Raw genomic sequence first — 17,728 nt, forward strand, 5'->3', positions numbered from 1 at the left:
TTTTTGAAAAAATAAATAAAACAGATTGGTTATGAACGATGTATAAAAACATACCGATGATTACAAAATTATTATAGTGGAAGTTTAAATACTTGTGTTCAGGTCTGTTCTTAGAAAAAGAAAAAGTAAAGGAGAAACAACCTCTTCCTGAATATTTTAATGCATTAAATTGTCTATTGTTTTTAATTCCAAAAAACTGGTCTAGTTAAGGATTGACCAACTTCTCCCTATTTGGAAATTTTTCTTCTGTCCAGAGGAATGTCAATTGAATACATTACAGTCAGGCAAAATATGTGTAAAACAGTTAGCCATAGGCTGAAAAACAATGCATAAAGCATAAATATTTTGTGATTTTTACATGCATACCATTAACTAAAAGTAGTATACATCAAAATATGTTTTTTATAGCTGTTTCAAACTACATAGAAAAAATGGAATTGAAATATTGATAGTATGCATATTATTTGTAAAAAATCAACACTCAATGATAAAGAAAAATAGTATGGGAGAAATTACCAAATTGCGTACTTAAATTACTTAACTAAAATTAGTTTAAAAACACACAACAAATAGCTGATTTTTTTAATTAACCAATCATATTACAAGATTGTAGTTTACGACAATTTACGCACATTTTTTCACTTTTGTGATTAATACGATTGGGGTTCTAATGGTGACTAATTGGTTGAAAAATAGCTACCCATAAAGCCTTATTAAAAAACAGTTACTTGAAATGCTAAATATATAAAGGTGTCATTATAATAATGTGTTAACTTCCTTTTAGGGGTTGTCCAATTCATTCAGTGCAAAAACAAGAACCAAAACAAAAAACAGTAACAAAAAACATAAACAAGTCAGCTCCAGGACTGAAAATAAAAAATTGTCAGTGATACCATGCATCAAAAAGTAGCTGCACTGTAACTGGGTAATTCTATTAACTTCTATTACTCAATAAAATAAATTCAATTTATTACAATATAAAACAAAGCGTGCTTAAAATTTAATGACTATGTGCTGGGGTTTAAATAACAAATAAATGCAATAGAAAATACAATAAATAAATAAGAGAAATAGTATTTCAAATAACAAAAAATGTTATTTTATTTCATATCAACACACTGCTTAAGAAGACTAAATTCTTCAGTTGACACATTCTGTGAAATTTTCACATTTTGTAGAGCATTAATTTCGGTGATTATCAAAATTCAAATTTTGAAAATAGATTTCCAGGATGACATACCTTGAAAATAAGGTTAATAAAAAAAATTTAAGAAAATGGAATTATTTAAAAATTATTTAAAACTAACTTTTATAACAACAGTCTTTAGATATAAAAATGGGAAAGGTATATAATTAATTTTCAGGTTTTCCACAATTTCAACGTTTACATTATTTTTTGAGATTTTTTATTAATTACTTTTGGCACAGGACAACTAAGTAAAAATTTAGTCAGAAAGATTGGATAGTAAAATTAATATGAAGGTGGAATCAAAAAATGTCATGTAAAATCATACCAAATGTTAACAAAAGATTACAATGTTTTCTGTTACATATATAAATCAGTTGCGTTTCTTGTCATTTTGAAGTTCTGCATATAAAATATAATATGATTATGCAACTATGCCAATAGTCTTCCAAACAATGTGCCAACAATATCATGAACAATGTGATGTGAATTTTAAACGAAATAAAAAAATAAAAAAAATGGAATTATTTAAAAAATTATTTAAAACTAACTTTTATAACAACAGTGTTTAGATACAAAAATGGGAAAGGTATATAATTAATTTTCAGGTTTTCCAGAATTTCAACGTTTACATTATTTTTTGAGATTTTTTATTAATTACTTTTGGCACAGGACAACTAAGTAAAAATTTAGTCAGAAAGACTGGATGGTAAAATTAATATGAAGTTGAAATCAAAATATGTCATGTAAAATTATACCAAATGTTAACAAAAGATTACAATGTTTTCTGTCACATATATAAATCAGTTGCGTTTCTTGTCATTTTGAAGTTCTGCATATAAAATATAATATGATTATGCAACTATGCCAATAGTCTTCCAAACAATGTGCCAACAAGTTCATGAACAATGTGATGTGAATTCTAAACGAAATAAAAAAAGAGTTTAAAATAGCATTTCTCAGTATCATAATAAAACATTAGTAAGATGTTTGGCAGTTTTTCTTAAAATCTCAAAAAGAAACTACAAAACCCAATAATTGCATGATTTTTTTCCTGTAAATTTATTAAATATTTTATCTGTTTGTCATTTTAATGGTTCAAACATTGAACAGGAACAGCATTAGCATCACATATACATATAAGTGGAGTCTTAATTTGGCTTATATATTGTTGCAAGTAAACTCACCAACAATAATTAGATGTTATTTAAATAAAATTATGAAAAACGAACAAATTCTTCTATGACTTTCACATTAAAAAGCATTAAAAAGATTCTTCTTAGCCTTTTAACTTAAATAGGTGCTACTCATAAAGTTCACTTTTATGAGATCTTTTCAGTGCGTCACATGCATAGTTCTCCCTTTACTTAAATTTGCAGTGTAGTTTTTTGTAATTACGAAACTAAAAGAATTAAAGGGAAAAATTATAATATGAATTCACAAACATTGATGCTATGTATGTTAATAGGTTCAATATTTTTAAGATCATAAAATAAAAAACCAGATTAAATTTACGATAAGCTGAAATATTGTTTTCAATGGGCTGCAAGTCTTTATGATATATTATAATTTATTAGCCTTTTTTTATTTACCTTCAGCATTTCTTAATGAACTTATGAAAAAAAGAGAGAATGCCAAAAATAGCTGAAATAAAAGGAAAAAAAGACTTCATTTCATCAAGACAGAATGCCAAAAATAGCTAAAATAAAAGGGAAAAAGGATTTCCTATATTTCATCACATCAAACCTAATTTCGATTACCAAGAACTTTTAAAAGTGATTTAATTTTTGTTAGACAGAATGAAACATCTATACTGTCAACAGTTAACAAATTTTATGTTCCAAACAAAGCATGCACAGCAGTTGCAAATGATTTTTTCTTCCATTCTTGACCAGAATGCTTACGCTGAAATGTTTTTTTAATATTTTTTAGCTTAAACCGACCAAAGTCTTGAAAAATGAAAAGTTTAATTTTTTTGATATTACCTTGGATAGCAATTCTATTAATACTTGTTCTTTTATCAAAATACACCTAAGATAGAAAGTCAGCTAGTTAGCTATCACTATCTTCAATAAAAAAAAACCTTATTTTACACAGCTTTACACGGCTTTAACAAAATACCAGATGAAATACCAGATGTAATACCACAAAATGAATAAATCTAAATAATACCTGAAACTACATTTGTTTGTTATCTCCCACATTACTCCCTCTACCTCCATACCATGCTCTACCAGAATATAGTCTTATGGTTTATAATAAGTACTATATGATGGATTTGATTAGACCATTCCATATGCCAAGAGAGGTGCGATCTTCACATACTGACAAAAAAATTTATTAAACATTTTGACAACTATGTACAAAATAATTTAAAAATAGTTGTAATATAAAGGTCTTCTAAGAATCAGGTGATAAATAGGGTGATGCAACTAACAAAATAATACTAACCACATATTACAGAAACAATTCTTCATGACTCTAAAAAACGCAAATAAAACAAAATTCAAAAACGCGATATGTAAGAACAAGGCATGTATAGTTATTGACAGTAGTGAAACATATTAAATAATATTCTTGTTGTAGAATATTGTATCCGAGCATGTTTACGGTAAAATGAGATAAATAAAACAAAATACCTGTAATTCACGAGTTATACCAAAATCTTGAAAATATTTTGATATTTAAGATAATACGTTTCAATATTAATATACATACTGTAAAATAAATATGTTAAATCTTAATTCTATCTACCCTAAGCATTACATAAATTTTTACAATTAACAGTAAGACAAATTTTTGTAGCACATTTTTTTTAACAAATAAAGCAAGATGGTATACAATGTAATGAGATATAAAGTGCAATACATTCTATCTATCCGTATGTTTTTGACAAGCAAAGGGGATATATTTTTTCCTTCGATGTAGCCGAAAAATATATGTCCTATTTGTTAATTTTTCTGACATTGCGGCACAATGTGAATGCATTAGACTGACGTCAATGAGTTAAGTAAGATTGGTGAAGCCATTGCATTGTAGTTATATCTTTGAGGGCAAATGAAAATTTTTAACTAGAGCAACCACAACCTTGCACTAAAAGTGAAGAAATATCATTTCCATCATACTATTTATTACAATGCGAAAAAGTGCTTGTGTAACAAAAACTAAGGGGTGTTGCATCTTAATTACATATCAACAATGGTCAAAAAGAAACAAACTTTTAAATAAAAATTCTAGCATCTCGTAAAAAATTATAGTTCATAAAAATGTTATGTGTAAGTAATTCTATTATAAAATGATCTAAAAATCGTTTTCCTATTAGAACTTACTAAAGCGTATACGTATATTTAATAACTACATTCTTAAAACAGTGATGCCAACACCACTAGATTTTACAATTTTTCAAGTTGAACATTAGATAATCTTTATGTATTAAGATAAACTTGAAGTAATAATACAATTTCCTTCCAATAGTTTACAGAATAATGAAAAGGTAAATGTACTAAAAAATGGTGATAAAGAATGATTAAAAAATTCTGGGGTAAAATTTAAATATCACATGAACTTATATTTAGTTCATGAAGAAATGTTCAACAGCGTTGCTTGAAGAAAAAACTGAACCCTTTCCCAATAAAATAATAGGCTGTGGAAAAAAAAGTGTTACAACTAGAGATAGGTATACTTGTCCGTAGTTAACCACGTAGGAAACTATGCTCCTATGATAATTACTCAGTAAAATTTGACAACGCAAACGAATCACAAAATATTATCTAAAACATTACTTAAAATTTGAAACAAAAAATATCGTGCTTTTTCTCACGTATATAAACACCTATGTTTCTTGTGAGTCGTGAACATACAACATTTTATGAAAATTATGTCGCTTTTTTGGTACGAACACTCTCTTCAAAACATTGTGCTAACAACTTCATAAATAAAGCCATATTGATGCTAAAACAAACAAATTAAAAATTAATATTATTGTTGAGAGTTTATTATATCTTAAATATGATAGTTTACTAGGTAACAATTCAGGAGATCCTTTTTCCATCATCTGGCAAGGTAAAATTATGTTGGACATCCATTTATAGAGAATATAAACAAATACATGTCCAACATCATTATACTTTGCCTGGTAATGGGAGAAGTATCTTCCAAAACATCGCCTACTAAACTATTATGCTTAAGAAATGATAAATCTCCAATATTAATATGAATACTGAATACATAAAAACCCAAATTATATCTTCACCTTAAAAAAATTATTTGCACAAACACATACAGGTAAAATTTATTACCTTTAAACACTTCAGTGTGAGATCTTAAGCATTGTTTTTTCATTTTAAACATTTATATATAAGTAGCAGATCATCCTGCACGTTTTCGTCATTTAGACTATTTACGTCAAACCATATTGTACAAAGCATAAACAATTATAACTCAACAACTAAAGTAATTGTCTTATTTTTTCCCCTTTTTCTTTATAAGATAACGCTCCATTTGCCTACGTCTTATCAGATTTATTGAAAACTATTTACGACTGTTTCACGCAATCAATTCTTAAAGTTTTAAAAGTACTTTTATTATTTCATACCTTATTCAGCACAAATTCTGGTCGGCTTTGCCTTATACATCTTAATATATTGAACACATCAACACCTTTCTCCAATTTCAATTGATCCAGTGCATTCTTGCAAGCGATAAATGTTCCAGTTCGGTATGCACCATCACTATACACAAAAGTAATATAAAATGACAATGCGTGACTTTTGTGAATGTTGTGATACATTGTTGAAATTTGTAAATATAACAAAATAAACATTACAGCAAAATAAGATGAATGATGTCTAGTTTAGAAATACAATAGTTATATTAAAAAAGAGGAAATAAAAGATTTGCAAGATTTTTCAGCAAAAAAGAAGGACATGCAATTTGTTAAGCAAAAGCACTATACCTGCATGTTACTACGACGGTACCACCACCAAGTCTTTCCTGAGACTTTTCAAGTTCACCAATTAGCGATATAACATTTTTAACGCTTGGAAGTTTGGTAAGAGACCAATTTGTAAGTTGGAAAATGTTGACGTAACGTTTTACCTAGTTGACATACAAATAATAGGATTATTATAATTTGTGCAACATTTAAATTTCTACTGAATAATTTTTGTATGACACAAATTAGACATCCCGAAATTTAAAGTGAAAATAAAGATTGCTAGGTGTTTATACAGACTGATGACTCTGTGTCTTTTAGCACAAACTCAAGAAAATAGAATTCTTTAATTAGTATCTCGTTCATTACACAGGATACAAAATATTAAGAGAAAAAACATGTCCCAAGTGACAATACTTTTATCAATGCATATTCTAGTCAACAGAATGTTACATGTTTGATACAGTACAATGACAAGGTTTTTTTCTTATTTTTGCAAAAAGCTGTAATAAGTGTAATAGTGAATATCACGTTCTGTTAGATATATCATACATGTAAACAATATACAATTTTCTAACCTGTCTAAATTATAATTAACACATAAAACGAAATGTTCATATGAGTGTGTAATTGCCATCAAACTTACATGGGTTGGGGTAAAGGGAAATTTTACAATGTACAACCAGTGTAACATACAACAGTGTGAAAATACTAGTCGTTAGACCGTGGAAAAATCCATGGGTTTTCCCGTATTTTTTATACAGCATTGCGTGCATCTCGCTATGTACGCAGCTAAGCTACCATTTTGCGTGACAGACAGACAGACGTATACGGGTATTATAATATAGATGTTAAGACGAGGCCTTGTACGCCCTGATGTGGATTATTTTGTTGTACAGCAGTGCCAAAAAATGTGACTAGCAGATTTAGCTATCCGCCTGTGCTAAATATCAAGTATTTGACAGCTTGTCTATATTTAAAAAATGACAAAAAGCCACTTGTCTCAACAATTCTTTCTAAGATTGTAAAGCATAAATAAGTTTTCTAATACTTACTGTTATTCTTTGACTCACATGTTCATGTGAATTAATAATCACATTAAATGCTAAACCTATTACTATACCTTTAATAATAAGGCCTTTGTTAAATTTTTCCTTTCTTTATTAGCATATTACTATTATTAGTTAATAACCTAAAAAATACAATTAATGTTTTGATAAGTTGGTAATATTATTAGCTGTCTCAAAATCCTAGTTTCAATCTAGTAATTTATATTAACTTTAACATACAGTATTCACCCTAACTTGCATTAGCTTGAATCTTTCTGATATGTGAGTTTAAGCCAAGAGTCAAAATCCAATTCATGTAACATCTTAGAGTTCTTACAGCATGCAAAATCACCCCCCCCCCCCCAAAAAAAAAAAAAAAAAATTGGAAATTTTATTTCGGAATTACTTTATAAACGTCACCAAATATGATTTCTTCAGGTTTTTGTTGATGGTTTGCATCGTTTTAAAAAATAAATTTATATCCACACAAGAAGGGCCATGCAAAATAAATAAATAGTGATTCATCTTTTTAAGATAGTTGTGGTTAGTAGCTTGTCATTAGTAAGTTAATGTTATATTTTACTGGCAGTATTTACTAACATTCTCATGCATAAGTTCAAGAAATACTTCAAAGTATATTATCTGTGGAAAGTTAAACTTCAAAGTCAATACCATACTCGCCATTACTTACAGCCAGCCAATTTACATTTATCAGTGCAACAACTTTTATTTTTGTGTGCCTCAAATTACCTTAAGGAAATTAATTTTCATGGGAAGTTTTGTGAATTTTCAGCAATTTTGCAAAAATTGGCTACTGCGAAAACTATTAGGAAACTTGCTATTTGAGAAATTAATTACCTTTATTCCTCTTTTTAGCCTGCTCCCTGTATTTAGCCCTCCTCCAGCGACTTAAAAAGTTATTCAACCCCCTCCTTTTATATAGCCCCCCTCTCCCACTCCCCCCCCCCCAAAAAAAAAAAAATAAAGAAAATAAAAAAGTAAAAGTACTCAAAGAAATTCGATATTATTTGTTGACTTAAAGTAATATACAACGATATCCATATGCTGCAGCTTTAATTTTTTCTCCCCAAGTTTTGTTTGCAAAATATCTATGTGTTTTTTTTTTACAACGGGCTGTAAAGAGGAATAAGGTAATGAAACTTATTTTCCGCCAAATTAACGAAATGTAGTTCTTGCAAAAATTAAATTTTATTTTTATAAATTACTTGCGCAAATTAAAGTAAAGAATGACCTTTTAGAGATAGATACAATATTAAATAAAATTTTCTTGTAAAAATTAAGAAAAATTCTTTTTGCTAAAATAGCATTTCTTAAGAGGTTTTACATTGAGCAGCATTCAAAATTAAAACTGAAAGTTTTACCGAAAAGAAAATTACATACTTGTTTTAGTGTTAAAAGAAAATATCTGAGTAATATAACACCATGTGATGCTTCAGAAACCAATTTAACTGAGATTCCTTCGAGATTATCATTTGGAACTAACCAAATCACAGGATACTCGGCATCCTTTCCTTCGTTGAAATTATACAACATTACAATGCTTGTGACATTCTCCTTTGCAACCATGTTCCAAAAATCCAGAACGGTTTCTTTTAATGGAGCTTGTGTTGCAATAAAAGCATTCCTTTTTTCATAACTATCAACATACACAGCATTTATGTAATCTGATCTTTGTGATAGAATAACACGTTTTCTGTCACCTAAAGAAAGTAATATATTTTTTAAACCAGTAATACAGAACTTTTTGTGGTTTCAAATTGAATATAAAAAACGAAACAAAAATAATGTCAAATACTTAAATACTTACATGCAACTATTTCTGGAAAACGGTTTTTTGAGACATTAGAAGGACTTGAGGAAGCAATAAGAGTTGTTTTGATTGACTTTTGTAAATCAATTAACTCTTTAAATTCTTTTTCAATGACACATCTTCCTTTTATATCCTTCTTACCTTTATTACATTCTTCTTTCAACTTTCTAAGTAACACATATTTGTTACCATGTGTTATGATTTCCCAAACCACCTTATGTATCAGTAGATACTGTTCAAAGCAGACATTCAATAAAGGAACTTTACGGATAATCATATTGAAGGTGTTATAAATATCAATGTTTTCTTCTTTTTTCATTCTTATCAAATTTTGAATGACAATAATCAGAATAATGTCAAATCCACAACCAGAAATGTCAATAAAAGAAATTTTTGTTTTGCTTGAGGTTAGAGCTGTTTGCTTTAAGGATCTGCATATGTTCATTAAATATTCTGTCGCATCAATATACTCCTTCAACGGCAATGCCATAATTTCATATAAACAAAATCTATGTTTCAGCTTTCCATAGAGGATTTCTACCTCTTCAATTGTGTGATCTGATAGTACCTTCGTTTCATGCAAATATATATTATAATTTCCATGTTTTCTTGACTCTCCTACTGAGAAATCAAGGATTTTCCGTGATCGTAAAACATCATATGGTTTGATAAGAACAACAATTTGAAACTTCTTTTGGAAAACAATTTTCCACATATCAGGTGAATTATCTGTCTGTACATGTTGAAATATACTGTAACCAATTTGACCATCATCCGATGGAATTTCAGTTACTTCATTCACAGCTGTAGCATCATCTTGGAAGTAAAAATACTCATAATTCTTTATTGACAAATCTATTTGTTTTTTAATCTCTTCGAAGTCACAGTTTGACTGCATGGTAAAAAATTTTGAAAACTCCACCTTATCCATAGGTTCATGCTGGGCTGTTAGAGTCATGTCTTCATAATGCACGCGATTTTTACAATTTTCAAGTTCTAAAGATATCATAAGCATTAAATGTAAATTTAAAACGCATACCGTTAACATACAGAAAAAATATATAACCTTCACAATATATATGTGATTGTTTTAAATCCTACTGGTAAATGTCACCCTGCACATTCGAGTCCTAATAGTTAGTTTTTTACCGGTAAAAAAGCCGGCAAAAAAGGTCAGTTAAATTTTCATTTCTGTTTGTTTACTTCACATATGATATTCAGTAAAAAGTTTAGACTCTGTCGGAGGCAAATTAGAATTACAGCAAGGTCAAAATGCTAAAATTCTGTCTATTTGCCATAACTCGTGATCAGCTTGAGAAATCCGAATACATATGAAACAAAAAAATTTCTATCCAGAAGTGTTCAAGTTTATCAACGCTACTGTAGCAGGTAGCCTGAAATCAGATTCAAAGTTTAATGGTTGTCAGTGAAAAATAATGGAAATTTCTGGCTCTACAAAAATGTGCTGTTGTTCCAATGTTGCATGTTATTTAACTGCAGACTTTGCATTTATGTGCAGAAAATGCCAAACTTTTTATAAATAGCCGTAACATATCTTCACATTTTTACTTCTAAGTGCCAATTTTTTTATTAAAAAGATAAACTACAACATCACATTTCATCTCATTTTGCACCATTTTGAATTTAATAATTGTACATCTATTACATAACTGATAGAAATTAAGTAGAACTTTTTTATCACTTCTTGTTTTTAAATGATGATGAGAAAATGGTATTTTTACTGCAGTATTACCATTAGAAAATTTAATTGAAGGGTTAAGTTTCTCTTAAATATTAAGTCAGAATTATTACATTGACATTTGTTTTCAAAAAATATACTCAATTTAATACCTTTATAACTTTCTTGATTGTTTAGATCACTGTCCACAAGATCTTGATACTGGGCTTCTTGAATTTTTATGCCCATGTCTTGATAATAATTATCATGTTTTTCAGCAAGATGAAATTCTAAAAACATAAAGGCTATTTACTGATTTTACACGATTCAGTTTAAGGAACAAACAACGAAATTTCTACAGGTTTTTTTACTAAAAACATGGCTGGCAAAAACACTCTACATTATGATGGAGTGTGATCGCCTCGCTAACTTTAACGACTCCTCTATTGTTCTTAAAGAACCACATGACTATATACTCGAAATAAAGGAGAGTCTTGTGATTCTTAACAAGAACGCAATGAGATTTCCATTATATTTATTTAATTTAATTTTTTGCACACGTTTACGATTGTTATATAGTTTTTGTTCTTTTTAATGACCACAGCGTAGCATTCTTTTCTACATTGGCCGTCGTTTCAATGTCCCAATTTGTTTTAACCACCTCTCTCAAATCTCACTTCTCTATAGCAGACATGCCCAACAATAGGTTATATAAAAGTCTTGTAAGAAGTCTGTCTATACAATTTGTTACAATTTTAAAATATTAACTGTCTGCACTAAGATAAACCAGAATCTGAATTTTTTTGTAAAGTCTGATTTTGTTTTATTTTTATAAATCAAAGATGGCATCGTTGAAATATATATAGTCTTTCGGCGTCTTTGTCTCCCAAAAACAATCTAACAATGGCACACTTTACGGTCGACTTTACTATACATTAACACTGCAGAGCAGGGTTTCGAGGCAATATAGGCCAATTTGAAGCAAACATCTATGTAGCGAACACCTTCCCTATAGCAGACACTATGACGTCCTGATGGTGTCCTCTATAGAGAGATTTCACTGAAGCTTGATGATTTAAAGTCAAGAAGAATGCCACCTTAATTTTTAACTTTTTTGTGTTGTTTTCTTTAAAAAGACACAATTAATAAAACAAAAAAATTATCAGAAAAAAGAAAAATATAGCAACATAATTCATAGTCACATTAGGTTGACATTTCATAATGAAATCAACTTTTCATAATGAAGATTTTCTATTTTCTCATTTTGTTTGTTTTCCCTCATTGCTTCTCTTAGTTTATCTCCGCTTACTTGTGCACTTTGTTTTTTAATTTGAGCTTAGTTCCTTCCGATCCTACTCTATTTGTTTGCCACTAGCATTTCTTCAGTCTTTATAGATTTGTAGATTTTTTATCGTATATTGATGGATGCCAAATATATGTTTAATAATAATAATGAATAATGCTTTGCTATTGCTTATACTATTGTTTGTGCATCCAAACATGTGCATGTGCTATCTTGGAAATTATTAGATTAACAATTTTCAAAAGACATAATTTTAGACCTTTATAATATTCTTGATTGTTCAAATCACTGGCTATAAGATCTTGATACTCCCCATCTTGAATATTCATGTGTTGATAATAAACATCACTTTTATCAGCAATATCAACTTCTAAAAAATATGTTAATTTTATTGATTTTAAGGAATGGGTAATAACAAAATCTTCACACTTTTTGTACTAAAAACAAAAATATAATGGACATAAACACTCCCTTAATTTTTTAGGTCAAAAATTCATCACTAACAACCTTTATCAACAATATTATTGTGGAAAATCATTTTTCTTGATAGTTTAGTGGGCGCCTACGAAACTATTATGTTTAAGAAATGATAAAATTTCCACAATAATATGAATACTGAACAGAAAAACCGAAATAATATCTTTAATTTATCAACAATCATTGCAAATATTGTACAAAACACAGATATAGTATATCAGATGGTATATGGATTAATGGAGTGACATTACGCTACATCAGTAGCTAGCTAAAATAGCTAAATTTTCTGACTTCTGACTTTTTCACTTCTAAAGTGATCGTTGAGTGACTTTTAAAAAACAAGACTTTTTATTGGAAACAGAAAATTCTTGTAATAATAGTCATATTTTGTCTGTTCGCATGTAATGTAAATCATGATCAGGAAAACAAGTAGCGGATTTTTCAAAAAGAGTCAAAAGGAATCCATACATGTTTTGCCCTGCTTACATACAAAAAGGGGTTCTGAAAATTTTTAGTTAAAGACATGGACAAAATATTGCAGATTTTCTTTTAGACTAATTTGTAGACCTCAAAATTACTTTTATCTAACCTACAGGTTTACAGTAGGCACTGTTTCGCAGCAAACCTATTTTGAGAACTATAATATAACAATGTACAAGGTTAAATTTAACCGTGTAACCTAAAATATGAAGACAGGTTGACTTGGTCTAAAATGTTCCTAAAATTTATTGCAATTAAATGGCTTATTTCAAGAAAATTTAGTAATTTAGTAAATCCAAACAATCCCAACATATAATATTTTGCACCTCAAAATGTATTTGGAGGTGTGTAATACATTTTTGGAATAAGCGTGAAGTTCTTCTTTAAATGTGGCGAAAGTCCCTTAATAAAAAAGGATTATCCAATATCAAAAAATCTGGTCTTAACAGAGCTAAAAAACTTCATAATACCTATATCTTGTCAGTTGGTAATGCTAAACCAAGTTGTGACACAGAAAGCGCAGAAAGTTAAAGTTAGAAAAGACAAATGTAATACACCTTATGCTAAGGATGCATGATAAATAGTCAAAATTTTTACTTTTGCTAAGGATGCAAGCCTAAGACATGTAAAATGACTAGTACCTTCGTAACATTCTTTATTGGTTAGACTATGGCTGACAAAATCTTCACAACTTTCATATTCAACTTCCATAACCGCATTTTCATAAATGTTACTTTGGTCAACATTCTTGACTTCTTAAAGTAATAATAGTATAATAGTAAGGGTCCATTTTTTTCCACAAAATATCTGGCTACAAGTACCACAAATCCATTTTTTCGTGCGCAACTCGGCCATGTTTGTTTACAAACTAATGTATTCAGATAATTTATGCAAATAACAACAAAATAATTATTTTATTTTTGAACTGTCCATTTTTAAAATGGCGAACTAATGTGGCAGTGTTTGTGGCCAGATATCAGTCCTTTTTATCAGCTCTGATAAGTGTTGTTGGTACATGTGGTAACTGTTTCCTAAGTTGAAAAAAATGGACCCTAAATGCTACATGTCGACCTTAAAAAAAATGTAACCTAATACCTTCATAATAATCTCCATGCTTTTGTAAATCAGCATTGTCATGATTTTGGTGATTGCAATCTTGAACTTTTATTTCCATGTCTTGGTAATATATGTAATTTTTGACATCAACATCAACTTCTAAAAATAATAAAAACAGAGCACATCATACATACTGACTTTCATCCTAATTTAATGAGAAAATTTTTAATTCAATACCTTTACAGCATTCTTGAAGTTTGTCTTGGTCGTTTTTTACAAGATTCCGGTAATTCAAAACTATGTCGTTTTTATGTTTACTCTGAATACTGTTCCCTTTACTATCACTATCAATCTCTTCTATATTTGAAATAGTATATTTCCTAAACCTAAAATTAGATGAGACAAAATAATCAATAGCCTAAATGCAGGATGTTGTACCTAACCCTTACACAGAACTCTCCCAATAGTGAATTGTGATGCTATTCTAGTAACTCATATAAAATCAAGCAAAAAAACAAGACTCTTTACTTTTTGATCTTCTTTTTTAAATGCAAAAGCTAAAAATAACCATTACCTAACGAAAACTACTATTGCCAATATGACTAATACAGTAACCGCACCCACTGAAATGCCAATAATCAATAAGAGATTTGAAGAAGGAGGAGAGTAATTTGTTGGAGCTAAAAATAAAGTTTGCATTTCATGCATACTTGTAAACGCTAACTGATAGACAAAAGCAATTGATATTTGTATTATAACATTCAACTAACAAGTAATTTTTCACACTGTAATTGACTAGGACACTTCCTTGACTTTAGTGAATGCCTTATAAGTCAAAGCCAAAGATTAAATATGTTGTTCTGGGAGAAAAACAATTCAAGAAGAAAAGTTGCATATCCATAGGTACTGTCGGCATGGTATTACACCTCACATAAATTAGAGTACGAAATTATTTCATATATTAACATGTTTCTTATATTATTAAGCCTATTGTCATTCATTCTTTGTTTTGTTTCGGAATTCTTTTTTGTACAACAGACCTGCAACAAACAAAGTACCTACAATTGCTATGGTAAACGAATAATCTAGACCATCTTGTAGAAGACAACACATCCTAAAGTAAAACAATGATTTCTGCAATTACCTTTAGTAAATTGTCAAAACAAATTAATAATTAATATCCGATTTCTATATACGCAAAGTAAACTTTTTTTAAGAGTACACCTTTATTATATCAATTGAACACACTATAACTCTTAAACTGCAGAGCTGAATAATCTCAATAAAATGCTATCAGAAATACTGATAAATTTGCCATTAATAAGGCATCAACGCATTTTCGGATTCACAGTTAATAGACTTTAATAAAAAAACACCCCAAAAAAATCTACCCTGGAGCATAAACGCATGTTAACGTTTTCCTGATATACTTTTAGCAAAAATATATCATCATGGAGTTGAGCACATAAAGACCAATATGTTCAACTTTATCTCGTTTTTAAAACACAAAGGTTTATGCATTGTTTCAATAAATATTAATTAAAATTATTACACGTTTTTTACAAGAACCAAAAAAATTCTGAGGCTGACTGCTCTTACTACTCAATTTAGCTTAGCCGAAATATATTTATTATATTAAGAAGGTAATTCAAGATTCAACAGGCGCATAAAGGCAGCGCAAGAAGGGTTGATCATAATTATTATCAGTTAATCTCAAGAATCATCATCAAGAGTGTTTTTTACTAAAGGAGATTTTAAGTGTTGTCTCTTATTTTCGTTTCCAATGCTTTTCAGGAAAAATTCGAACAAGATGGATAGTTCAAATAAAAAACAAGAGGCATATTTTTCTGTTTTAGTCAGTCTGGTAGTGAGCTGATTCCTTTCATACTCATTCTGCCATACATAACGACGGATGTTTCAAGGTGGAGTTTATGACTGTGAAAAATAACATACCACAGGATTTAATAGTTAGGGATGTTATTGTGCTAAATGTTTTTGCCAAACTTGAAGTTTATGGGATATATTATTGACTGGTTTCAACACATGGGTCCTGTGCTTTTTGCTCTATAACAAGTAATTCTAAGGTTGTGGCTCTAGTTTTAGAATTTGTGAAGGGATGGGAGGGGGGGGGGGGTTGTGTGGGCAGGAGTTTTTTAAAAATGACGTTTAAATAATATGTGACAAGTATGAAGTATGGAAGGCACCCCTAGAGCTGACATTGCTCCTGGTAAAATATACAAACAGGGGTGCCAGTAAACAGCATAGGGCGTAGAAATTGCATACATTGTTAGTGATTGTCATGCTAAGCCTGTAAATCCGTGGTAATTCACCCATCAGAAAAAACAGGAATTCACTTGGTGGAGTCATTTGAGTCCTTAAAATAGGGTTGGTAGGCAAATAAAATATAAAAGTGTCTAACTATCCATCAATAAATGCGTGCCATTACACAGATATTTAGTAATAACTGTGTGCTGTTTTAAAGGGAACCTGAGGTATAAAATGATGTTCGGCTTATATTATGGAGCTTAAAAAGTTGGTTAACAAGTCTTTTTAAATTTTTTAAAAAGCTTTTTTCGTTCTCGATATTCTTTATTATAGATATTCACGTTTAAATAATTTTAGATTTAATTATGTTGCATAAATTATGATGTTATATTTAAGTAATAGCAATTTTTGACATTTTTTGTCATCAGTAATTTTAAACCTGTGGAGGGACGTGCATTCAAACTTTATCAACGCATAGATATTATGAAGGTGAATTGTAAGGCAGATCCCAAGTTATGGGGTCAACAGCCAAAAATTAAGAGGCCTGGGACGAGCAAACAAGTGTCATTATGTTAATCAATTCACCTTTAGTAGTAAGAACACGACTTTAAAATTAAGGCTCATTTTGTTCTTATTTTCATGGTTTTTTTCACAAATTTCTCCCAATCAACAAATGTTTTGTTTGTTTATAATGGAGCACTATAATTGTATTCAAGAACAATCAAGTTAATGTGAATACTCTTCACAGTTATTTTAAGTGAGAAAAGAAACAATGAAAAGCACAAATCAGTATAAGTAAACCTGCGAATCAACTGCCCAAGTGCTGCAAGGATGACAGATTGAGTGGGACTTAACCCACCACCTCTTACTTGCTGGGAAATTGCTCCGCCGACTGCCCTATCCGATGTAATCTTCCTAGCACATGTTGTAAACAAGGCAAGGATACCACGCCTTTGAAACATACTTGGAAGGCAAGGTGTATTTCCCTTGCAACTCACCTTTCTACTAACATGTATCAACGAGATATTACCAAATGATGCACAGAGGTTAAGTACCAACCAAACAATCTAGTGTGTTGCACTTGTTAAACTCTTTACACCTGGGAGAGGCCATTGCCTAACGAAACTGGTTTCAGCTTATACTATAGAAACAGTGGTGTATTGGTATAATGCAACCTGCACATTAGCTTCCCAAGTGCTGCAAACACCATAGATCAAAATGAAAATGGTTTACACTTTCATATTACTATTTCAGAATAAAAAAAGGCTGATCTCTCTATATGTCCAAATTGAGTTAGTATTTTTCAGGTAAATCAATATTTTTGTTTTACAATTTATAAATAGATTCATATCAAAGTCATATTCTGCAGGATAAAATTGGTTGCTGATTAGTTTCCTTTTAAAACGAAATTGTTCCATTTCTACATGAAAATAACTAGCACAGTGAAAAGACAAATTAGTAGCCCAAACT

General features: G+C 29.7%; 1 protein-coding gene across 11 annotated transcripts in view; it reads right to left on the reverse strand.

Annotated features, from left to right (window-relative positions):
* Positions 1-862: 862 nt before the first annotated feature.
* The window catches only part of LOC130655137 (uncharacterized), a 32,214-nt gene continuing 15,348 nt past the window's right edge, over positions 863-17,728 (reverse strand). For 4 of the 11 annotated variants that reach the window (XM_057457839.1, XM_057457837.1, XM_057457841.1 and 1 more), the window contains 15 exons: positions 15,056-15,107; positions 14,568-14,673; positions 14,231-14,379; positions 14,033-14,152; positions 13,579-13,692; positions 12,240-12,350; positions 10,851-10,967; positions 8,997-9,995; positions 8,570-8,889; positions 6,141-6,283; positions 5,781-5,916; positions 3,826-5,137; positions 3,638-3,667; positions 3,359-3,510; positions 863-2,108 (listed from right to left, as the gene is read on the reverse strand). In XM_057457839.1, coding sequence (XP_057313822.1) covers positions 5,093-5,137; positions 5,781-5,916; positions 6,141-6,283; positions 8,570-8,889; positions 8,997-9,995; positions 10,851-10,967; positions 12,240-12,350; positions 13,579-13,692; positions 14,033-14,152; positions 14,231-14,379; positions 14,568-14,673; positions 15,056-15,107 — 2,412 coding nt within the window. In that variant the 3' untranslated portion in view covers positions 863-2,108; positions 3,359-3,510; positions 3,638-3,667; positions 3,826-5,092. Of the gene's footprint in view, positions 2,109-3,171; positions 3,218-3,358; positions 3,511-3,637; positions 3,668-3,825; positions 5,138-5,780; positions 5,917-6,140; positions 6,284-7,242; positions 7,312-8,569; positions 8,890-8,996; positions 9,996-10,850; positions 10,968-12,239; positions 12,351-13,578; positions 13,693-14,032; positions 14,153-14,230; positions 14,380-14,567; positions 14,674-15,055; positions 15,108-17,728 lie in introns of those variants that run through there. The other 7 variants (XM_057457840.1, XM_057457844.1, XM_057457838.1 and 4 more) reach the window with 7 other exon arrangements.

Source organism: Hydractinia symbiolongicarpus, chromosome 8 (assembly GCF_029227915.1).
Source record: "Hydractinia symbiolongicarpus strain clone_291-10 chromosome 8, HSymV2.1, whole genome shotgun sequence".
Lineage (NCBI taxonomy): Eukaryota > Metazoa > Cnidaria > Hydrozoa > Anthoathecata > Hydractiniidae > Hydractinia > Hydractinia symbiolongicarpus.